The sequence below is a fragment of the Canis aureus genome, chromosome 16 (genome assembly GCF_053574225.1).
Source record: "Canis aureus isolate CA01 chromosome 16, VMU_Caureus_v.1.0, whole genome shotgun sequence".
Classification (NCBI taxonomy): domain Eukaryota; kingdom Metazoa; phylum Chordata; class Mammalia; order Carnivora; family Canidae; genus Canis; species Canis aureus.
Genome location: NC_135626.1, coordinates 1,821,723 through 1,846,683, shown reverse-complemented (window position 1 = coordinate 1,846,683; position 24,961 = coordinate 1,821,723). Strand labels below are relative to the sequence as shown.

General features: G+C 44.9%; 1 protein-coding gene across 19 annotated transcripts in view; it reads left to right on the top strand.

The window, feature by feature from the left end:
* Positions 1 to 24,961, top strand: part of DENND1A (DENN domain containing 1A) — a 509,667-nt gene that overhangs the window by 341,284 nt on the left and 143,422 nt on the right. For all 19 annotated transcript variants that reach the window (XM_077850604.1, XM_077850612.1, XM_077850613.1 and 16 more), the window contains one exon: positions 8,786 to 8,911. In XM_077850604.1, the coding sequence (XP_077706730.1) occupies positions 8,786 to 8,911 (126 nt within the window). The remainder of the gene's footprint in view (positions 1 to 8,785; positions 8,912 to 24,961) is intronic.

Below are 24,961 nucleotides of genomic sequence, written 5' to 3'. Positions count from 1 at the left end.
GGATAAATCTAATTTGCTGGTTTTAAGAAATCCTGGCAGCAATGAGAATCTGTGAAATAGCACAGACTTTGGAGTAAGATAGACTTGGGCTTGACTTTGGCCTCTGCCCTTTGCTGTTCTTGCTATGTGACATGGGGCTGAGGCTCACTTTTCTCCTCCATATAGCAGTGATAACCATGCCGAGTTCTGAAATATTAATACAATGCTGGATATGAAAACACCTGCCATGGCATTTGGTACAAGTAGGGGGCTTGATAAATACTAATTCATCTTCCTTTCTCCTAGTGAATTCCTGGTTTTCCCAGAAACTATTACTGTGAAAGACAGCGGGGTGGATTGCCTTTACAAATGAAGATTTTTTTGCTTCAAATTTGAGGCAAGAACTAAGGCATTGATAGATACACTGCCATTTTGCATTGCCAGTGTGAAGGTAGCAGAGGGCACCAATGTGTACGTGTCCCTAAAAATGGGAAAACAAGGCAATAGTTGCTTCTTCCCTTTCTAGACCCAGACATTGCCCAGGATATCTTATAACAAAGCCTTGATACCTAGTTTATTCCAGAAAGGAAGAATCAATTTGCCTTGGTCCTTATAGGCCGCTTTTAAAGGGGGAAAGAAAGTGTGATTCTTTTGCCTCCTCCCAGCTGTGCTGGGTGTCTGGTCAAAACAAAAAATCTTATAACTTCATTTCTGACACTGAACCATTAATGCAAGAAGTGGGGCACCCTCACAGGCTAACTTGAGTCAGACTTTTAAAAGAACTGTCTCCTTGATATGTTTCGCCAGCACTGAGGAGGGTCATGGCTCCTGCCTTCCTAGGACATACAGTCTAATAGAAAGACATTTAGAGAATTGTTGCAACATGCACCATTACACATTACTGTACGTCTCTGAAGGAAAGGTACAAGGAGAAAATATAACAGGGAACCTTGGTCTTTTCTGAGGGGTAGGACCCAGGAAGTGATTATATTTGAGCCAGGACCTGAAGAGTAAGTAGTCGTTGTCTAGTATGGTAGCCCCTATTCACATGTAACTATTTAAATTTTAATTGATTAAAATGGAATAAAATAAAAAATTCAGTTCCTCAGTCACACTTGGTACGTTTCCAGTGCTCACTTGCAACTGTCACAGCGGACAACATGGGAGATAAATAATCGGCAGAAAAGCCTATTGGACAGCACTGGGTTGTGGACAAAGGGGTGATGATGCTGGAAGTGCTCCAGAGGAGTAGGCCTACCAAAGGTCTTGGGGTGCAAAAAAGGCCAGTATGACACCATGGAGGGGATGCAGAGCCTCAAATCTGAAAGAAGTCGAGGTCAATCACTCTGAGCCTTGCAGGCCAAGCTAGGATTGTAGTCGTTATCATCCAAGCAGTGGGGAGGCTGCAGAAAGTGAAAGTATCTCTACAGGGTTCATGCTTGATATATGGCATTTTAGATTTTTAGTGCATATGTAAATATATATGATTTTTAAATGATTCATGCAGTGTATATATTGCTCAGCAACTTGCATTTTTCCCCCATCTGACAGTATTTTGTGGACATCTTTTCCTGTCAGAGATGGATAGGTGAATAGTGGACCATCTTTATCTCCACCTTCACCCCTACCCACCACAAGTTGCAGCTAAGTAATAAAGAACCCTGTCTTTATTGAGCACATAGTTTATCTTCATTCTAGTTGAGGGGGAAAGATATGTAAATACTGGTTATTACAAAAGATAAAGTAAGTCTAAGATGGTGATATATACCATTTGAGAGCTCCTTTTGAAGTAGTTACAGGCTACCTTGTGGCTGGTCTAGGGGACCCTGACTATAAGCTCTCCTGCACTGGGTCCTGGTCCTCTGTGACTGTTGCCAGCACATTTGCAGCATGGGGCCTGCAAAGATGAGGTATCAATGGAAGGAACAAGCTAATGTGCCCTGAGAAAGAGCTATCTGTTCTGACAGAGGGCACCACAGAAAGAGGCTTTTTTTTTTTTTTTTTTTTTTAATAGAAGGATTTTGTTCAAGAATAGGGTAAAGAACATTCCAGGCTTTTAGGGATGGTTTGGAGGCCTCCGAAACTCAGTAGAAGACAATGTTGGAGATGGAGCTTGAGCTGAGCCTGTAGAAGGCCTCGGATACGTGCTAAGAAATTTGGACTTTTCGTGTCAGCACTATGGAGCCACTGAACATTTTAGTGGACTAGAGTGGTAGAATGCAACCTCTTGTTTTAGAAAGACAAGTTCGTGCAGAAGGTGGATTAGACCAGGATAAAAATAGAAGAGCCACCAGTGAAAAGATGGCTGCAGTAGTCTAGGAAAAAGAGGAAACATGAACATCAAAGAATCAAGACAGTCCACTGCCTCCACTGGCATCCATCTTACATGTGTTGTGTTTAACCCTAACAGCGAACGTTATGTTGCAGACACTTCATTTTACAGCAAAGGAAACGGAAGCTCAAAAAGGTTAAGAAGGCAGGAGGGCCAGGTTTCCAATCCTAGATTCAAGTGATTCAGTCTCTGAGGAGCACCTGGGGACAGAAGCAGGTGAAGTCAAGAGATCTGCGGGGTAGAGCATTCAGGAAGCAGGTAAAGCAGGAACATGGAGTGAGGAATATGGCTTTTTGTCATTATACATGTTACGACGTTTGCAGTGTTAAGACTGGGCTGGTTGTCCACTTTCACCAAGAGGTTTGTGTTCCTTGCAATTTTGGTTGCATCTAAGTGGTGGCTTCCTGCAGAAGCAGAATGGATGAGAATCAGCCCCACCCACCCCACCCCATCCAGGCCTTCCCAGCAGAGACTAGATTCTAATTATCAATTACTGAAGAATGGGATTCTAGACTTTCCTCCCAAGCAGAGAAGCTCAGCCACTGGAAATGCCTCTCTCAGAATATCAAAACACTCACTCTTCTGTTCTTTCATTTAGCCCCAAGTGCTAAATGGTTACACCAGCCAAAGCCCTTCTGGCCCTTCTGGGAACTCAGTCTAGCGGGAGATGTGGTAGCTGTAGCAGCTCACCAAAGATTCACCTAAGCAATCCAAGGGGCCCCAATAGAGTGTCATTAGCCCTGCCTTAGGGGTCAGGGAAGGCTTGGCAGAGGAGGGGACATCTGAATTCCCTCTTTCCCTTAACCCAAAGTAATCTTTAATTTGACTATCAAGGAAGAAGACCTCATTTAATTCTTTATTATAAAAGGAACATATGCTTTTTAGTGAAGGATAGTCAAAACTATCAAAAGTGCATAAAATAGTGAAAGCATCCCTGCATGGTTAAAGTTTGATACATGACATTTTAGATTTTTACTGCGTATATAAACATACATATATATATGTATTTATATATATAAATTTTTAAATGATTCATGCTGTATACCGCTGTAACTTGCATTTTTCCTCCCACTTGGCAATATTTTGTGGACATCTTTTCATGTCAGTTCAAGTACTGTGAGATAACTTTTTGGCAGCTATGTAATATTTCATTGTGAAGATGTGGTATAGTTTACTTATTTGGCCCCCATTGATGGGCACTTAGATGGTCTCTTGAAGGGTGAATAGATCTTTACAATAGAACAGGAAGGAACAAGAGACAATGCTGTGTGAGGTGTCAGCATGTGTACGAGCTGGAGAGTAGTGTATGCTTCTAAATAGTAATTCACTATCCGTCCAAAATATGTGAAGTGGGCTGAGAGAAGTGAGACCAGTTGAGTGGAACATCACTGATTGCTCTGAGAAATTGGATGTTTTTCTGCAGGTAGTGATGGCGGGTGGGGGGGAGGCGGGGCGGGGGGGAAGCATTGAAGCATTTTGATGAAGGGATTGAATTGACCAGATTCATATGTTTCTGAGATTACTAGGACAACTATCAGTGGGTGGCATTGAGGGGACACTGAAAACCGAGAGCCCATCTGGGAAGTTACTCTACCAATCTGGGCCAGAAAAGAGGGATGGAGCTGCTGAGAGGAGAGGGCGCATTTGGAACATATTTGGGTGGTGCTGATAAGATGCGGAGAATGGTGGTGGGTAGGGAAGGAGGATTATGGAGTCTGACATCTGAATCTGGCCTAGGAGATGAGCTGGGTGACCCTGCAGTGACCAAGGGGGACACAGTGGAGGGGGGTGGTAGTGTTCAAGAGAGGCTGGTACGTTCAATGTAGTATCCTCTTGCCTTTGTTTTCTGCCTTCCTCCTGATACCTCATTAAAAGAGGAAGCCATCCTCATCAGCATTTCCATTGCCCCCAGATTATGCCTAATGAACCCCAGTGTTAATGATTTGACCAGAACCCCCCACAAGTACTCCTTGGCAAGTTGAGTTTTAGATGTATGACTGTGGGTTATTTTAAGCCTCTGATTTTCATCCCTCACTTTTATTTAAAGGACAAAATGCTATCACCAGTTATCAGATGTACATATACTTGAAGTTTCAAAGTTTGAAGCACTGACAAAAGCTTCTCCGTGTTGCAGGGTGAGGAGAGGTCTTCAGAAGTCTTGGCCTAAGTGGTCACAGGGACATCAAGAGCCCAGGACCCCTTGGCTGGTTTCAGACCAGCTGGAGCAGGCAGGAAGGCACACATTCATATTTGCTCAGTTACAATCAGCAACGACTTCTTTGTGTAAAATGATAATGAGGCCATTAGGAGAGGCTCACCTGAAGTGCAGCGTTGTGAATCCAAGGTAATTAAACACCTCCCGAATGAAAGGGAAAGGCCAGGGAAGGTTAAGTGAGGAATAATCTGCAGCACAGGTGGCCCAAGGCCTTTGAGGAACTAGAAGAGTGACAGTGGCTTGCACCATTTCAAAGGATGGAAATGTCACCCTAGTCCCTGGGAGAGGCAAGATTTCTATTATGGGGAGGGTGGGAAGTGGGCAATATTTTTAATATTTTAATAAAGCATGGTTTGTTTGGTTTTTTTTCACATTGCTATTTCCAGTTGAAAGCCCAGGGCAGAGTCTGCCTGGGTGCTGAGTGGCCTGCCTTGCTCTTCATGGGCTCTCCCCCTGTGGCACTGGGCCTGATGTGTCCCAGGAGAGGGAAGTCACAAACAGTGGGCTCTTGACACCCAGGTGCTGGGACATCCTCAAAACTGCTTCCAAAGGAAAATGTTTTTTCTTGGCCCACCTCTGAGCACAGACAGGGTAGCCACCCCCTCTTTGCCTATTCCCATCACTTCTGACTTACCCAGAGAAGGACATCAGCCCTAGCCCTGCCATCACTCAATTCCCTGCTCAAGCATACAGCACACCCCATTAGCCACAGCACAGGACTTTTTCCCCTGCTACTCAGTAAACACTTAGTGGTGACTTACTGGGTGCCAGGCACTGTGCTCCATGACTTCATGTATCCTTTAAGCCTATCTTTATAAGCTCTGGCAACAGAGGATTTTCACCACTCAGTTTCTGGCCTCGGAGTCTCTGTTGTCCCCACATGAAAGTTTCTACATGAATGTTCAAAGCAGCATTATTCATAACACCCAAAATGTGGAAACAACCCAGATGCCCATCAACTAGATAAATATGGAGGGTAAATACACTGTGGTCTAACCCTATACAGTGGAATATTGTTCAGCTATGAAAAGGAATGAAGTGTACTGATAAGTACCACAACATGGAGTCACCTTGTTTATAATGAGCATTACACTGAGTGAAAGAAGCCAGTCACAAAAGACCTCTCACTGTATGATTCCATTTATAGGAAATGTCCAAATACGTAAATCGCTAGAGACAGAAGATGGAAGGGTTCAGGAGGAGGGGAGGAAGATTGGTGGGGAATGAGAAGTAACTGACAATAAGATGGGTTTCCTTTGGGGGTGATAAAAATATTTAGGGATTAAATATAGTGATAGTCTACAAACTATCATTAGTCTGTCATCATACTAAAAACCACTAAACTATATACTTCAAATGAGTGAATTTTATGGTATGTAAAATATCTTAATAAGCTACTTAAAAATCCGCGAGGGTGGGACACCTGGGTGGCTCAGCAGTTGGGTGTCTGCCTTAGGCTCAAGGCATGATCCTGGGGTCCTGGGATTGAGTCCCGCATCAAGCTTCCTGTAGGGAGCTTGCTTCTCCCTCTGCCTCTGTCTCTGTCTTTCTCTCTTTCTCTCTTTGTGTCTCATAAATAAATAAATAAATTAATTAATTAATTAATTTTAAAAAATCCTTAAGGTGCCTGGGTGGACAAGTCAGTTAAGTAGCTGCTTTTGGCTCAGGTCCTGATCTTGGGATTCTGGGATGGAGCCCTGTGTTGGGCTCCTCGCTCACAGGGGAGTCTACTTCTTCCTCTCCCTCTGCCCCTCCTCCTTGCTCGTGCTCTCTCTCTCTCTCTCTAAGAAATAAATAAAATCTTAAAAAAATAAAAATCCCTTATCAGAAGCTTGTTAATAAGAAATAACATCCATGGAGCACTTTCCTTTTTTAAGATATATTTATTTGAGAGAGATAGAGCACACCTGGGAGCAGGGGGAGGGGCAGAGGGAGAGATTCTGTAAGCAGACTTCCTGCTGCGTGCAGAGCCTGATGTGGGACTCACTCTCATGGCTCATGAGATCACGACCTGAGCTCAAACCAAGAGTCAGACACTCAACAGACTGAGCCACCCAGGTGCCCCCATTGGAACATTTCCTAAAGTCTATATGATCTATCCCAAACCAGTGATCCTTAATATTTTTAGGCTCCCAGGTACTTTTAGGGATCTGAGGAGCACTAGGTGACTCATGATCCACCTGAATCTCATTTTTCTAGTTTATCCTTAAATAATGTCAGGCCATCAGATAATCTTTTTTTTTTTTTTAATTCTATTCACTTATTCATGAGAAACACAGAGAGGCATAGACATAGGCAGAAGGAGAAGCAGGCTCCACGCAGGGAGCTCGATGTGGGACTCAATCCCAGCACTCCAGGATCACGCCCTGAACCAAAGGCAGATGCTCAACCACTAAGCCACCCGGGTGCTCCTGTCAGATAATCTTATATTGCCCATAATAGATTCCTGAAATGTGTTCTTGATATGTCACCTGCATGTTTAAAAACAGTCATTAGGTTTACATTTCCCTCAAAACGAAGGGAAAAAACTCCTTAGGGTCCTCCTGGCACTTCTGACTCCTGCGTTTTCCTCTAGCCTGGTTCAAGCCATGTTCTCCCTCATTTTCTCCACTGGAGCCACAGTCCTTTCTATTCTCCAGACTCCTCACCACAGGCTTTTTTCTGTGTACTCAGAGCACTGTTCCCTCTTGGCCAAGTTTGACGTCAGCTCCTCCTCCAGATTTCCCTTCAAGGCCGATGCCCTCCAGGAATCCTTCTTTGATCTCCTCAGCGAGCTCTGGGGCTCGTCAGGGTGGCGACATCATCCGTGGATTGGTGTATCCCTCACTGGAATGTAAACTTCCTGTGGACAGGACCTGTGTCTTCTTTTGCTCACTGTTGTATCACCATTGACTCAAAGCTACCCCGTTGCCAAGTTCCAGGGGTATTTTTCACATGGAACAAACACAGGGTGAATGGTGTGCCTGGAAGTTGTGCAGTGCAGCGTCTTGAGATGAATGAAAAGCATGTTAGAAGCAGACCAGGAGGCTTGGTGTTGTCTCCAACATTGAGGGCAAGAGCCATCATGTGACACATGAGGATTTCCCACATTGAGGATTCATAGGAAAAAATCTCTCTCAGTTCTCATGTTCAGGAAAACTTGTTTTCATTTGTGCAGGTGGTTGGTTTGTACTACATGGACCTGAAGAATCTCACAACTTGGGTTTCTCTTTTTGCTTTGACCACTAGAAGGCTCATAAGTCAAATTTACAAGCCAGCTCTAGCCACCATGTAAGACCTTCTAGCTTACATTTATACACTAAATATTTCTGGCTTCTTGTCCTAGTGCCATGGCTTTTCTTGCCTATTTTTCTAAGTCTCTTGAGTATATATATCTATTAGCTGCCACTATTCCTCTAGAGTATGAAGTGTATGATAATATATATTATGTGTATGTTTACTTTATATATTTTTAATGTGTATATAATTTATAATACAATAAATGTATGTCACATATATTTAATAATTGTATATCTTGAGTATCGGGTGTGAGGTATATATGTTATAAATAAGCCATTCATTTCTATTATTTGTAAGCAATTCAAAGAGAGTAGAATTGGAAGTAAAACAATTTGTGTCTTTTGGGCTCAGATTATAAAGCTTTTAGTTTAGGGGCGCCTGGGTGGCTCAGTCTGTTAAGCATCTGCCTTCAACTCCGGTCATGATCCCAGGGTCCTGGGGTCGAGCCCTACATGTGAGCTTCCTGCTCAGCTGGGTGTCTGCTTCTGCCCCTCCACCCACTTGTGTGCACTATCTCCTTGCTCTTCCTCTGTCTCTCTCTCACTCTCAAATAAATAAATAAAATCTTTAAAAACATATAAGACTTTCAGTTCATATTCCAGTTGGCCACCACTTGGGTTTGTTTCTAGGCATATAATCCAACCTCTCTGAGACTATTTCACTCTCATAAGACAGGAACACTGATCCCGTCCTTGCAAGAATGTGGAAATAATTAAATTAGAAAATGTATGTGAACACACGTACCTGGCACATTGAAACTAAAGGAAAGTAGCTTTGTTTTTGTTCTTACTTGATACACTCTAAGAGAAGCAATGTTCTCTTCAGTTTCAGAAACCTGCCCTAATACTGAGTACAATTTTCTTCTCTAGGAGCTGGAACTAGAATCCTCCCAGGGAATTTCTAGAGTTCTGTATGGATTGGGCTTAGCCAGCCATCCTCCCACCCTGCCCTGAACCTGTGTCCTTTCTCTCTGTTGCCAGATCTCTTCCCTGAAGAACCGGCTAAAGAAAGTCTCCACAACAACTGGCGATGGTGTGGCCAGGGCCTTCCTCAAGGCGCAGGCTGCTTTCTTTGGCAGCTACCGAGACGCTCTGAAAATTGAGCCGGTGAGTAGCTTCTTGGCATTTACAAATCTGCGTTTGGTCATGGCTGAGAAACTTACCTCAGGGGTCACAGGAAACCAGCTCTCCATCTGGTTGTTGAGTTCACCCAAAAGGGGTCATGCGCCCATGTCATGAGGGACCAGGGTGGGGGGTGCCTTCCCGTTGCCCTTCCTCTTAGCATGAGGGATCCATGCTGCTATGTGTGAAGCACTCACTGCTCCTGTGAATGTTAAGACAGTGCCCAGACCTCTCACACACCTGCTCTTACTGAGGATCCTTTCTACTTGACAAATGGAGAAACTGAGGCTCGGACATGACTTGTTGACCAGTGGAGGAGCTGAACAGTCTCAAAGCCAGTGCTTTCCATCTGTGCCTCAACTATCTGTTCCTATAGAGGGGCCTCTACTCCACACTTAAGAAAGCAGCTCAGCTTGGGGTTTCACTTCTTAGAGGCTCCCAAAGAGCTCTTGGTCTATTGGCTATGTAGTGCACCGTGAACCAGGGAATAATGTTATCCACCTCCATGGCCCTTCACCTTTACTGAGATTCAGTAGCCTCATCCATTCCCCTGGCTGTCCCATGAGGCGGGAAGTTATTGTGAAGATCCAAAGATACTGGGTCCACCCTAAAATCAAAGAAAGTACCAACTCTCCCAGCTTCCGTGAGAAGTCTGTTGGCTCAGGTGAGAAGCTTTTGTCTGATAGCCCTCTGCTCAACCTACTCCTAGCCTCTTGGCCACAGAGGTTGGAGAAATTGGCTTGGAGACCTGGGTCACTGTGTATAGGGAGGAACACTGGAGGGCAACCCTCCTGACAGCCCTTTCGTCTTAGGAACACAAAGCTCGCTTTCCTTCATCCTGAGCTGGTGGGTGATGGCAGCTACATCCAGCCTGGTCTGGGTAGGTATAAGGACCCAGGATAGGTTGCACTACCTAAAGGCCAGGGCTCTTTGTTTCTTTGTTTTAACCCATAGCATTTTATTGTATTAAATGACGAAAGGTGAATTATATGTCAGGCAGTTCATTTCATGTGTAGACTTTGACAGTGAATTATACATTGTTAAGAATTTTTTTTTTTTTAACCACTATGACTGTGTCATGTGTCTGAGACCCAGAGTAATAGTGAACACCTTCTTTTCTCTTCAGCCGGAGCATACTCTCTGCCAAGTGAGGGGCTCAGGAAGCAGCAGCCTCATGCCACCTTGTTCCTTGTCTCCTGTCCAGCACTTTGGCCTGACTTTCTAAGCTGTCTCAGCTTCAGGCAAGGTCATGGTCACATAACAAGAAGGCTGCACCCTCTTCTTGCTTCCTTAGAACTACTTCCCTGAGGTCCTCCAAAGCCCTCAGTTGAAGCAAGTTTCCCATATCCTGCTTGTCTCCAAATGTGGCAGCTCTGATTCTCTGTCCTGACCTTGGGCCCAGCCAAACCAGTCAGGTTCGGTGCTAATTTGAGAGCAGTATAATTCAAGAAAGATACTGTTGTCTTTCCATCTCTAAAAGGAAATTAGGATAACTGGCCCAGCCCTTCTGGTGTTGCTGAGAACTGACAGATGTGAGGTATCTCCACTCTTAAAATGTTCTCGTTATTGTCATGTATGTGTCTAGAATCCAGAGGCTGTTGAATCTTGGTGGGAATTGCTGGGTATATGACCTGGGCACAAGCTGCTCCTCAGAAGAAGTTTATGGTTGTACTTGCACTTGTTTCTAGAAGGCATTGGGTTTAAGGACAGAAGCCCTGGATCTCAAAGCTCGGCTCCGTACTCCTAAGCTGTAACGACCTTGAACAAGCCACTTAATCTCTTTAAACTTCAGTTTCTTCACCTGTGAAATGAGGATGAGAATACTTATTATTCTACATCTCCAGATGGTTATAAGGATCAAATGAGCCATGAAAAGTTTCATAGGGAAGGTGAAACTTGACCTGAGTCTGATGGCTTAGGCTTGGAAAAAGAAAGGTAGAGCATCCCTCTCTCTGGGCATGGGGGTAACTGAGTGAGCAAGGGCCTGGAGGCAGTACCCCTCATGGCCACTTTGTCTGGAGTCCTGGCTTCGGGTAGGGAGAGCAGGCTGCAGGAGATGTTGGAGCAAAATCTGACAGAGCCCAGGATGCTGGGCTGGAAGTGTGAACTTCACCCTGTAGGGAATGTTAGTTTTTGAACAGAAATATGATTAGACTGAAGTCATGTTTGACCAGTAACACAGTTTTGGATTGAAAGGGGCGTTGGAAGCAGAGACCAGGGGGCTGTCAGAGAGCCCTCTGGTGGTGATACCAGGAAGACATACTAGGAAGAAGAAATGACAAGCAGAGTCTGCAAAGATTGAAAATATGGGAGACAAGGGGCAAGAGGGATCAAAATGTCTCCCAAGATTTGGACCTGGGAGAAAGTGATAATGCCCGTAAGTAGAAAAAGTGAAAACTTGATGCCAAGGTGTTCCCAGTAGCAGTATTTATCATGGTAAAAACAGGGAACAGACTTAAGTGTTCATAATAGGCCACTGGTTAAATAAATTAAAATATATCCATGCGCTAGAATATTATGTAGTCATTAAAAGTAGCTTCTGAAGATAGGATGATGGGTTTGGTTGTGAACATGGTACATTTCACTGAGTCTAAGCTGCCTGCCAGTCAATCATAAGATGTACCATTACTCCAGGTACCATTACGAAACAGGAGAGGGTACTGTCTTTGGGTGCCATCAGTTGTGGGGCACATCCAGATTTCAGAGATGTTACAGTGTGAAGACATCGGCGTCTTAGAATCAATGAAATATGACAGATTTGTCGTGCTTACAGTCCATTCATCTGCTCCCAAATAGGTTTTTTGTGGGAGGCCAGGAGGGAAGCCAGAGGGCCTGAAATTTTCTGGCCAAGCATCATCACCATGTTATCTTGTTGGTTTTTAAACCACAGATTTTATTCTAGGCAATTCTCCTTATCGGAAAGATGGGCTAACAACACTTCCCATGCACGACTGTTAGGGGAGTTAATTAAAATAATTGACTGCAAAGCACATATGAGCCCAAGAAGGAATGAGGGTGGGTGGGCACTGGCCACATGGGGGAGACATGGGGGATGCTACCTGGGGTGAGCCTGTTTTGGGTGGCAGCACGGAGCTGAGAGGTTAGGATGTCCTCCCCAGGGCCACTTGCCTTTTAGTTGTTTCTCTGGTTATAAAAATAGCACCTGCTCTTGGTTTAAAAAAAAATAGCAAGAAAGAAAGAAAAAGAAAAAAAATGTTTAAAGTAACAGAGGACTAGGAATGGGAAAACACCCATAATCCTATCACCTGGGGTCAACACAACATGTTAACATGTTTCTACCTAGGCTCTAGGGTTTTAGGATTCGTTTTGGTTTTGTTCTTTGGTTTTTTACTTAAAGACAGTTGAGGTGTTCCTGGCAAAGAAATCCAGTTCCTAGTTATTTGGTTTTGCCTTTTAGTATGTTGTAAGCATTTTTTCACATTATATAAAACCTCTCCTTCGACATCATTTATAGCGGCAGCACGTGTCCCATCAGGTGACCCCAGGGGTTCTTAGCCCTGGCGTGGATCAGAGTCACCTGTGGGGCCCTGAAAAGAGGCAGGTGTCTGAGATTTTTATCAAGTTCCCACAATTTGCAGTCAGTGCCGAGGCCCACCACCCTATTCTAACTGTGGGTCTTTTGGTTGTCAGTAACCTTTCACCGTTTTAAATCACACTGTGATGAACATCTTTGTAGAAATCTTCACGCACGGTCCGAGTTATTTCCTCAGGTGGAATCCCTCGTGTGGGTTCACTCAGTCGAAGGATCCGAGCGCACTGGAGCCTTTGATACGTAGGGCGAGGCCGGAGGCCGGGGCGGCAGCGGGGCAGCCTGGAGGAGGGAGCCTGTGGGGCCGACTTCAGGGCCGGGCTCCAGCAGCAGCCTTGGGTGCGGAGAACATTCCGCGGCCGGTGGCAGAGGAGCCCGCGGCGTGGAGGGCGCAGCCCCTCGGCTGCTCTGTCGCGCCCCACGCGGTCGCCGCCCCGCAGCACGTGCCAGCTTCCCCCCCGGGCTGGTGGCTGCGGCCACAGGGCTTGGGCCACTGTGAAGTCACAGAGTTTGGATTTTTTAAAGCGTGGAACGTGACACCCTGGACGGTGCTCCTTGCTGCTCGGCGCCCCTGCCCGCCCCTGCCCGCCCCTGCCCGCCCCTGCCCGCCCGCGGGCCGACATGTGCCGCCTCCCTCCCCGGGGCTTCCCGGAGGCTTTGAACCCTTTGGCCTTTTTTTTTCCCCCTTTCCCACTGGAACGATCTCAAAATGCCGCCGGCTGCGGACTCTCAGGCTCCGTGTCCTTTCCCTGGCCCGGAAGGGAGGAGGCCGGCGGCCCCCACCCGGGCGGACACAGGCCTGTGCCCGCTCGGCCGCGTCTTCAGGGCCAGGTGAACGGCGTCTCTCGTCTCTCGGGGCTCAGAATGGGGACCCCGGGGGACCCCAGGGTGTCCAGTTACCGCTGAGCTCACTTGGCGGCGCCTCCCACGAGGCCGAGGCCGGGCGGAGCCCTGCTCGCCTGCAAGTCGCCCCGCTTCTGGGACCGCAGCCGCCCCCTACAGCTGGCCCCTTCCCGTCCGAGGACAGAGGGGGGTAAAGGCTGAGACTGCTGCTGGCTTCCCGGCGAGTCGTAGAGCCAGAGGCCGACTCAGCCCTCTCCCGCCACACCCTCTTGCCTCGTCTTTGTTCTGGTTTCCTCGGGCTCCGTGTCAATGGCTCTGCTCTCCGCACCTCCGGTGCCGGGCCCGGGTCACCGAGTCCAGGCGACAGTCCATTTTGGGATGGCAGGTGGAAGGCTGGGCGAGGGGGACTAGGGAACGGGGAAGTGTGTGAGCCGGGGTTGCGTTCAGTGGGTTCAGCGCAAACACATCGCATCCCACCTTGTCTTTAGGCTTTGGAGGTTGGTGCTACCTGGCAGAGAGCAAAGTGTCTGCAAACCGCAAGGGCATGTGACCCATTTTGCAGTCACCCAGAGAATATGAGGTGCAAAGCCCAAGATATTTAGTGATATCAGCCACACCAACTTGTTCTTGTCCACATAAATGACACAACCACAAGCAGCCAGGCAGCCCCATTCGGAAAAACCCCCTTTATCCATGTCAAGCAGCAGCCCAGGCTCCAGCTCATTTATTTAGGCCTTTCTTGCTCCCTGACACGCCTCCTAGCAGTTGCCAGGCAACTCTGGGAGTAGCAGTGTGTGTTAGGGATTAACTAGTTAGGGCTGGGGTCCTTTTTGGCAAGAAGGGGATAAAAGACAAGTGATTTTAATTGCCCGGCCAAGGATCCTTTCTGTGCTTGGTGGAAGATTGCAACTTTTGGAGGATATGTATAGCAGTGTGGTTCTTGAATTTGCCTCGAATGTTCCCCCTTTCTCCCCCTCAGGGAGAACAAATGAATTTTTAAAAGACTCTTACTTTTACCACACTCCTTTGTTTAAAATTATATCATCGTGAAATCTGAATAAGACTAACCTACCACCCTCTTTTTGGAAGACAGCACGATGGCCTCAGTTTTAAAGAACTTTCAAAAATAGAATTGTGTGCTTTAATTTCATGCTTTTTTCTGTTCAGAGTTTCTCATATCTCACACGTGGAGTCATCTCAAGAGGGTACATTTGAAGGTACTTGTTCCCATGTCTGACCCACTGCAGGTCTTGGTAAATGTTAAAGAGCAAAACTGATAGATAGTGGTGCTTTCCGACTCATCCTTTTCTGGGCCAAGATCTGCAGAAAGGCCAGTGTAGATGGAGTACTGTGAGAGTTGTTGATCCAACAAGCCAGTGTGGCTCCCTCTGAGTTAGCCTGCTCGCTGGGCCTCCCCAGGAGAAATGGAGCTCGGCCTCTGCCCTCAGGGAGCCAGCGCTGGGGTGAGGGCAGTGAGCAGACAGCCACCATCGTGTGCCCTCAAGGAGGCTGTACAGGCAGCATCCAGCTCCTGTAGTCCCTGCTCACTTAGTCTATCCCAGGAGGCTCGGCTTCCAGATTCAGCTGTGGGTACTCCGGCATCATCCACCTCACAGCCCTTGATTTTGCACATGATTCTGCTGAGTCATAGTTATCCACCTAAAAAACCCCTTAAAGATGGAGAAGTTAAGATAAAAGCAAATTGATAGCCCGGCTTTCAAGCGTGAACGGACGAGGCTGTGTTGGAACAGGTTGGAAAAACACCATGTATATCTGTTTCCTGGTTGAGTAATGCCATTGATCTCATGGCTTCAAAAAACAACTATATTTACATGCATTTTTAGTGTAACAGAAAACAGAGGAATATTTAGAAACTGGAAAAATTAAAACATCATGATAGTCCCACCGAACTAACACAACTACCTTCCCTACTAAAAGGTGTAGTATATTCTCTTTATTTTTCATTTTGCAAAGTGTTCACATAGCTGCTATCAAATCTAAGTTAAACGTTTGTTTCTCCATTTAACATGACGTCCTATGTGTCCTTGTATAACAGCCGAACATTCCATCAAGTACAGCTATCATAATTTCTGTAACTACCCACATCGGACATTTAGATCGTTTCTAATCTTCTAATACTATAATTAATACTGCACCAAACACCTTTGTGAATAAAGCTCTGAAATATTGCACTTTGAAGGCTTCTGAATAGAAGAAATACAAGTCAGCGTGCAGGAGCCTGACTTTGGGTGCCGGCTTGTCACAACGTGGTAAGGAGCAAATTTGTATTAACTCGGTCTAACCGCAGCTCAAAATGGAAAGCATGAAGAACCCTTCATGGTGTGTGCTCCCTGCTGTCCACATAGGTGAGCAGAGGATGCCCAGAACGTGTATAAAGGATGTCACTAATTTGTTCCTCCATCTTTTGCTAAAAAAAATGTTTGAGGATCCTTCAAGCAATGTGTATAGTAAGATGAGAGATAGGACGTAAAGGAAGCAGGGGAAAGGAGAAAGCCTGGAAGAGGCTGGTGTGTGTGCGCCTCTGTGCTGGCTCTGAGATTCCTCTCACTGCGTGGGAGCATAGAGCTGGAAATCAAACTTGCGTCTCCCGAGCCCATGCTTTTTCTCTTCTTCCCCACCTTCCCTTCTTTTGGTGGTAAAACATAAATAGCATAAGTTTTCCATTCCAGCCATTGCTAGGTACACAATTCAGTGGCATTAATTACAGCCACAGCACCGCATGACCACCATCACTATATTTTCAAAATTTTTCATTACCCCAGACAGAAACTCTGAACCCATTTTTTTTTAACTCTGAACCCATTAAGCAATAACTCCCCACTCCCCTGTCCCATCAGTCCTTGGTTACCTCTAATCTACTCTATGAATTTCCCTATTCTAGATATTCCGTGTAAGTGAAATTACTGTTTGTCCTCCTGCATATGGCTTATTTCCCTGAGCATAACATTTTCAGGATTCACCCACACTGTAGCAGGTGTCAGTACTTTAAAAAGCTGAGTAATATTCCCCTGTGTTATGTGTCTACCACATTTTGTTTATCAGTTCTTCTGTTGATGGACACTTGGGTGGCTTCTACTTTTCAGCCATGGTGAATCCCTTAGTGAACATTCCTGTGTATATATCTGTTGGAGTCCCTGTTTTTAGTTCTTTGGGGTTATAAACCTAGGAATGGAATTGTTGGGTCAGATGTCATTTTATTTTTGAGGAACAACTGAATTGTTTTCCACACAGAGCCCATGCTCTCTTTAAGCAGACAATGGTATGTGAAGCAATGATATGTACCCATGAATATTCTGTAGGAAAAGTCAGTGAAAGTTTTTCTTGTTTTTCCAATTTATATTAAGGCAAGCAGATAGCCAAAATCTGCAGTCCTGAGCTAAACAGATGCATTGACAACAGGAGTCTATAGTGGTCTAGAGAAGGGGCTAGTAACTTACTGGTTGCCATTTCTTTCTCTGTTTAGTGTTCATCCCAAGTCAAGATGGTAACCCTGGGAATGAAGCACACACAGATAAGGGGAAGTAACACCACTGGGACTCCAGGGGGCCACCACTGTGGCTCTGTGGCTCTAAGTAGCAAGGAGGCAGAGTGGGATGGAAAGAGTATGTTTGGAGCCACCTGGGTTTTTGTGCTGGTTCTAAGAAGTCACTTAACTTCTCCAAGCTTCTTTCTCATCTGTGAAATCAAGTAATGCCTACCTTATAGGACTGCTGATAAAAATAGCAATAATGCATGTAAAACACCAGCACAGTGTTTTTGCTAACGGTAAATACTAACGAAATGATAATAACTGTCTTGGGTCAAGAAAGTAGAGGAGAGGGATCCCTGGGTGGCGCAGCGGTTTAGCGCCTGCCTTTGGCTCAGGGCATGATCCTGGAGACCCTGGATCAAATCCCACATCGGGCTCCCGGTGCATGGAGCCTGCTTCTCCCTCTGCCTGTGTCTCTGCCTCTCTCTCTCTCTCTCTCTCTCTCTCTCTCTCTCTCTCTCTATCTCTCTATGTGTGTGACTATCATAAATAAATAAAAATTAAAAAAAAAAAAAAAGAGGAGAATGAGACTGCCACATTCTAGAATGACAGTGGCCAAATATTCTTGTTCAGGTGTCAGATTACCTGAAATCATTCACAATACAAAAGAGATTTTGGCCTCTTTATTCCATCTCGTGAAGTAACTGAAGGTTTGGCTTTTATTTCAAATGATACATAAAAGATTTATAAGAAAACATAAGATCAAGTAAGTATTGAAGGAAATAATTATTCATTCATGTTGTTGCTGACCAGCACCTAGAGACAAATATGAGGGTGGTAGATAACAAGGGTTTAACATTGAGAAATACATTAGAGTCTATTTTTTTAATGCACAAGAGAAAATATAATTAATCTTTTTTTTTTGTATCCTATCAAAACATTTTGTGCCTCTTGGGAGAGGATGACCATCATTTGATATTGACCCCAAGTCTCTATGGTCCGCCTCCCTGTCTGGGGACACTGATGTTGCTCGTGAACATGGTTTAGGAGTCTTGGCATCTTGCAGCCACACCACAAATGTTTGCTGAACTGAGGGCCATTGTTCTAAAACAGTGAAAAGTAAGTCCTTAAGTGAGAGAAAAATGAGAACTGGCAGGAAATCAGCTTAAACATGATGATCATGATGATCATGCTTACCTGAATGACTTTTAAAAGCATCACTGAATATGACCAAAAAGAAATTCCTGTATGTTCTAAAATGCTTGAAAAAATAAACCATAGCTAGTGATATCTTAGACTACGCAAAGGGGGATGTTCTGTACTTTAACTTGATCTCATATCATAAGCTCGGCGACTTTCTTATTTTGTTCCTCACATAGTCTGATATTTGGTCGGTGCTCATTAAATATTTGTTGAACGTGTGGATGAACAAATGAATGATACCTGTTTCCTGTGCTATGCATCAGAAACACTAGTGGCCATATTTCAGTGTTGCACAATATAGATGGCTTAGTTAAAAACAAAACAAAACACAGCTCCATTAGAGTGTGATAAGAATCTGACGCAAACACCCTACCATCAATGTATAAATGTAAAACATAGGCACAACCCAGCCACTACATGGTAGCTAACCAGAGGCAGTTGGGGTCTGGAGAAGATCACCCTCTGTGAGGTCACCACATGCAGTAAATACTCAGGTCTAGTGAGGAACGTGTGAGAGAGGAGTGTATTAATGGAGTAAACCCACTTTTAAATACTGTATCTTTGTGGAAGCAGTGGCAAAGAGAAATGGTTGCTGTTATTGGAGTTTTAAGTCAAATGATCTCACTTTAGGATCTTTTACTTTTTCGGGGAGACTCTGAAAAAGAGACCTTTCTGATCCACGTTCAAGCAGTGATCATGTAGAGCCTAAAACGGTGATCTGTGACTCCATGTACTGGCTAGACTGTGAGCTGAAGGACAGGATTCTCTTGTATTCTTTCTTCTACCCCCCAGCACAGTAGCGGCTCAGCAACCTAACACAGGGTGGTGGTGGATTTGTTCTGTGGAGGACATTATGGTATTTGTGATGATTAGAGGATAAGATTGTAGATTTATTGCTTGCTACCCACCCTCCCAGACATGAATCCACCCTGATTTTCTGAGGGCGTGTATACATTCTCAGAAATACACAGCTGCGTTATGTTCAGTCTTGTGTTACCCTTTTCACAAAGAAATGGGAAAACCCACTCTGGAAGGCAGTGGAGTGTCATGATTACTCATGTATCCTCGGCACAGAGCCTGATATATAGAAAGGGCTCAACAGTGATCTGTGGGGTGAATGAAATTATAATTGTTCTTCAGTTGTTTGGTAGCTGAAACGTAGTTTTGCTAAATAAATCATTAAGACTTGAAGTCTTGAGGAAAAGAAGATAATACAAAGCATTTGTTATATGCTAGACTCCTTACAGATAGTCAATTACTTGATTTTTACGGTCCTCATATGAAGAGAGTAGTGTATCCCCATTTTGCTGATGAGAAACCAAGGCTGAGGTTATGTCACTTTTTGAAGAAATGGCAGAGCCAAGATTCGGACCCTCCATCTGCCTGAATCTAGCAACCACGCTCTTTCCTCTGACCGCTCACCGCAATGGTGATTACCATATGGTCCGTGTTATGTACAATTTGAGGGCATTTCAGAAGCACACTGAGCTGGTTTCCTCTTAGTAGTCCATGTCTCCAATCTGTGCAAGTGTTTCTTGAAAAATACAGGTTAAACTAACACCATTTATAAACTAGTTTGCAAAGGGGAAATGTCAAAATTTTAGATATCTTTTAAGAAACGTTTCTTAAATAGATAATTTTAATTGCCGAATATTTTGTTGTTTAAATATTTTATATTTATGGTGATAATTGGATGGGAAAAAAAGTCATACTTGCAAGGGCAGCCCTCCCTCCTCTTTTCCTGGGCTGACACCTAGTGGTGAGTTTTGTCATGGCAGTGTTAATCTGGGTGTTCAATTTTGACTGTAGCTGTCAATTGATTTTAGGATTTTTAAAAAATCAGTTATTTTCATCATAATAAAAGTAGCCACATTTGTATAAGGCTAACTTATTAGGGCTCATAACAATGGAACTTTGATTTGATTTAACATGAAACTTAAGTCCATCACATCAAGGCTTGCTAGCAGAAAATGATGTTATTTAAAATCTTGGGGTACTTGGGGCACCTGGCGGGCTCACTCGGTAAAGCATGTGACTCTTGATCTTGGGTTCATGAGCTTGAGCCCCACATTAGGCATAGAGATTACATAAGTTAAATAAAAAGGTGGGGGCAGCCCTGGTGGCCCAGCAATTTAGCGCTGCCTTCAGCCCGGGTTGTGATCCTGGGGACCCAGGATCGAGTTCTGCGTCGGGCTCCTGCACGGAGCCTGCTTCTCCCTCTGCCTGTGTCTCTGCCTCTGTGTGTGTGTGTGTCTGTCATGAATAAATAAATAAAATCTTTAAAAAGTAAAATAAAATTAAAAAAGGAGGGACGCCTGGGTGGCTCAGTGGTTTAGCGCCACCTTCAGCCCAGGGCGCGATCCTGGAGACCCGGGATCGAGTCCCACGTCAGGCTCCCTGCATGGAGCCTGCTTCTCCCTCTGCCTGTGTCTCTGCCTCTCTCTCTGTGTGGGTCTCATGAAAAAATAAATAAAGTCTTATATGCATATATATAAAATCTTGGGGTACGTGTCATGCCCCTTCCCCCAACCTGACTGGTAACCATGGCAACCACCAAGTCCTGGACACTGGCTCACACACACTGACAAGTTTCAATCATTGCACTTCAAGATGATGCAGGGCAGAGACAGGATTGCACTAAGGTACGGTTACTCCTATGGTAGAATGTTGGGCAAGGTAGTAGCCCTCCAGAAGCAGGATGAATTGCTCGCTCTGCCTGGGTGCCAAGAGGAAGTTTCCCAGGGACAGATGCCCATGGGTGGCACCTTACAGAAGGAATAGCACTTCCCCAGGAGCAGGGGCTCACACAAAGGCAAGGGGTGTGGGAACTACACAGCACAGTTAGGTACCAGGGATGGTCACTTGACTGGAGCATGGACAGGGGAGAAGCCGAGGGTAAAGTGGGAAGGGGCCAGCTCCAGCCCATGAAAGACCCAGATGGCCACAAAAGGGTTTTAGCACAAATACCATAAACCAGCGTTTCTAGAACAATGTTCCTGGAAATATTAGGTCTACAAGATGTTAGGGTTTTTGATCACATAAAATTTGGGACTGTTGCACATTGTGTACTTTTTTTTTTTTTTTTAGATACTTACTATGCATATTGCTAAAGCCTGGCTGTAAAAAAAAATCTGGTTAACTTTGTTTAACGTAGCATTTTTCAAAAACCCTATCTCCCACAAAATACCTATTAACATTCCATGCATCTACTAGTCCTCACCACAGTTGGGGAAACACTTCTGTAGCTAATGATTGATGATGAATTTTTCCCACTCTAAGGCCCTGGAATTAGGATACCAACTATAGTCATTTTATGCCCCCCGCCCCCCCCCCAGTTGCTGTGAACCTCAAAGCGTGTGCCCTTTCCAAAGGCTTTCTTGTCTGGCCAGACAGAGGTTTGTGGCCAATGTGTGGTCCTGAGACATAGAGCCCAGCCATCCCTCGACTCTCAGTTTGGGATCCCAATCTGCCAGTTGGTTCCCCCGGTCCAGCAACTTGATCAGCGTCTCAGTCAGGATCTAACCAGGGCCAACAAACACCCCTTCAGATGTTCACAAGAGGGGAGATCATTCAAGGAAGTGGTTATCCAACTGAGAGAGGAGCAGAGACGCAAAAAGGGGCAGAGAGGTAATCCAGAGATCGGCCACAGCTGAGGTGGTGCCCCTGAGGCCAGGGCGGGGGTCAGAGTCGGGGTCACCTGACCAAAGCTGGACCCAGTGGGTCTGTGCAGTGGGCACCTGAGTCAGAGAGGAGGCAGGACGACCCGCCCAGCAGCGATAGAGGAGAAAACCTCAGCTGCTTCTTCCTGTCATCTTCCTCCCCGGTCCCTCACATAGACCCAACCAGGCAGGAAGGCAGCTGACCTGGGAGCCCAGGAGATTCAGCCTGTCTTCTGCACAGGACGGCGCAGAGGAGTGCAGAGTGGGTCTAAGGTCAGACAGGGAGCTCCCAGATCCCAGACACTAAGCTATTTAGTGATGCACCCCACCCCGCCCAGGCAAGTACTGAACAGCATGCTGAAGCTAAAAGCTCCCTGATTTCTAGTTATACCTGGTGCCAACCTGAGCTCTGCCTCTTCTCAACTGTGTGCCTCTAGGAGGGTTACTATAGCTTTCAGAACCCTAGTTCCTCAATTGTAAAATAGGAAAAAGAACCTGTACTCGAATGATACCTTTCCGGGGCCTCCTTGACATATTTGTGGCTAGTTTCTGTTTTTGTTTTTGTTGTGTTTCTCTTTTAAGATTTTATTTAAAATATGAGAAACAGACATTCATGAGAGACGCAGAGAGAAGCAGGCTGCCTGCGAGGAGCTTGATGCGGGACGTAATCCCAGGACCCTGGGATCATGCCCCGAGCCAAAGGCAGAGGCTCATCCGCGGAGCCACCCAGGCATCCCTGGTTTCTGTTTTATAATGAAATAAGAACAAGGTATTTACAACTTTTTGAGCTCAGCGTGGAGCTAACAGGAGTGTTAGAACTCTATGTATGTTGGTCAACCGCTCTAAACTTCAGTGAATTGGCTGGAGTTGTATTAGATAGCATCATGATCTAGTAGATGTCTGGTTTCTTAATATACTCCCTTCCTGGGGATGTGAGAGTGAGAGGAAGCTCATAAAGTGGGCAACAGAATGTTCAGGTGTCAGAGAGGCTCTCTGCGTGTACTGTCGCTACCAGTTCCGTACAAGGTAAAGAAAATTGAGATTCAAGGAGAGCTGCCACTTAAGAGATGTTAAACCTTGGGGATTATGCCCTTCTTGAACCACAGATGTTTCTTATGTTATGGGGAGAAAAATGCTATCCTCATTAAAACTATTTTAAGAACTGAATGAGATTACAGGTATAAATTACTTGTCCACCCATCCTCCCCGCCCTCCCCAGCAAACGGTGGAGGCACCTTCCACCTTACCCAGTGAATGCCCAATTCACCAGCAGCCACATTCCACGTGGCTGGTGTGGAAGGATTTTGGGGAAGCCTTAACAGGAGATTATTTAGGTTTGATTTGCTGGTCCTGTTAGTGATATGGCCTGGCAGGCCTCCACTCACCCTGTTCTCCTGTCACAGCTCACTGGCATTATTCATAAACCATTTGCTTGAGACTTTCTTTGCCCATGTTCCCACTATGATGCATTTTGAGTCTCCTCTTCACGACCTTTAAAAATGGTCTGTAGGTTTTGGGGGTGTCCTGAGCAAGTCAGTTGTCAGCTTAAAAGGCCATTATCCTTTGAAGGGGAACTTTTATCCTGAGTTCATTAGTTTTATCCTCATTTGATGAGTGTTGGGCAAACAATAAAAAAGATGGGGGGAAGGGGGAGAAGGGAAAACCCATCTGGTAAACACATACTTCTTGCCCTTTATTTTTATTTTTTTGGTTAAATGTGCATGGTATTATCCCCAAATTGATAGGTAATAATATAATAGGAATAATATAATATATTATTATATATTATATATATAATAGGAAATAATATAAATCAATGACTTGGAACAAACATTTCTCAAGACCCTCCCTTTGGCTGACATGCATGGTTCTAGATGCTTGGAGATGCAGCACCGGACAAGATAAAGTCCCAGCCCTTGAATCCCTTATATTGTAGGCAGACACAGGAAACAAAGATGAAAGTCGGTGAGTAATGTGTCAATTAAAAAGAAAGCCAAGGAAGGAGATAGAGCCCCAGCTGAGGTAGGGGCTAGTAAGAGATGGAACTGGATTGGAGGCCAGGTCTCCCTGCCTGTAGAATTCATGTTTTTTCCCACTGGTCCCAGTCTGCTTCCAGTCCTCTTTGGTGATGGTTTCCAGCAGCTAGTGAAGCAACATGAACTCAGACATTTTGCTTCTTATTCTGGAGTTGATGATCCAGTGTGTCAGGATGGCGACATTGCAATCCTAGGGTACAGAAGACATTTTTGCTACACTCTCTGCTGTCAGCAGCATGTAGCTATTTCCTTCATCTCTCTGGTTTCCCAAACACATTTAATCTTGATGCAGAAAGCATCTTGGCAGCTTGGACTCAAGCCCTAGTGCTGAGGAGCCCAGTCTGTCCTAGAGGAGGGTCCCGGTGACTGCTGGCTCAAAGGAACTCATTGCCTCTTTTCTCTCTGCTTCCAAAATTGATGTCGTAGGTAGTAGCCTAGGTAGACTTAATCTGTTTCTTTTTCTTGATCTCTTAGTGCTCAGTAAGGCACTTTAATCCTATAAGTATTGAGCACCCAGAGATGGATCAAATATGGAACCTGCCCATAGGAATCAGCTACTTTTCCACTTATGTAATTTTGAGCAAGTTAATTCAGCCCTCTGAGCTTCAGTTTCCTCATCTGTAAAAGGGGAGAACAAGTGTAATCTACTTCATAGGATTGTGGTGAAGATCAAATAATACAGCATGGCACCTAGCGTGTGGAAGGAACTTAATATTAGGTGGGCCTTTTTAAAAAATAAATTTTGTATTTTAGAGCAGTGCTATATTCACAGAGATATTAAGGGGAAAGTACAGAGATTTCCCATATACCTCCTGTTCCCACTTATGCATTGCCTCCTCCGTTAATGACGTTCATTTTTAAACATATGAACATAATTCTTTAATTTATAGCTGAGCTTTCTCTACATTCTATCCTATGAGGAAACAGTGGAGTAGATGTGAGGTTTTCCTTCTCATAGAGAAAATATTATATGTATTTTAATGAAACGATGGTGAGAATTGTCGTCATGACTATAGTTTATAAAGAAATGTTGATATTCAATCTTTACAGTACTTCCTACTGGATAGATATCGTTTATACATTTTAAAAATATTTTTATTATAAGATAACTTGTAAAGTATATCAAGAAAACTGCCTTAATCACATGAATAGCTTAACCATTTATTATAAGACCAACACTACCCAGCACGAGAAATGAGGCTTTACTACCTATCACAGAAAACCTCTTTCCATGAAAACCCTTTCCCTCTTGCC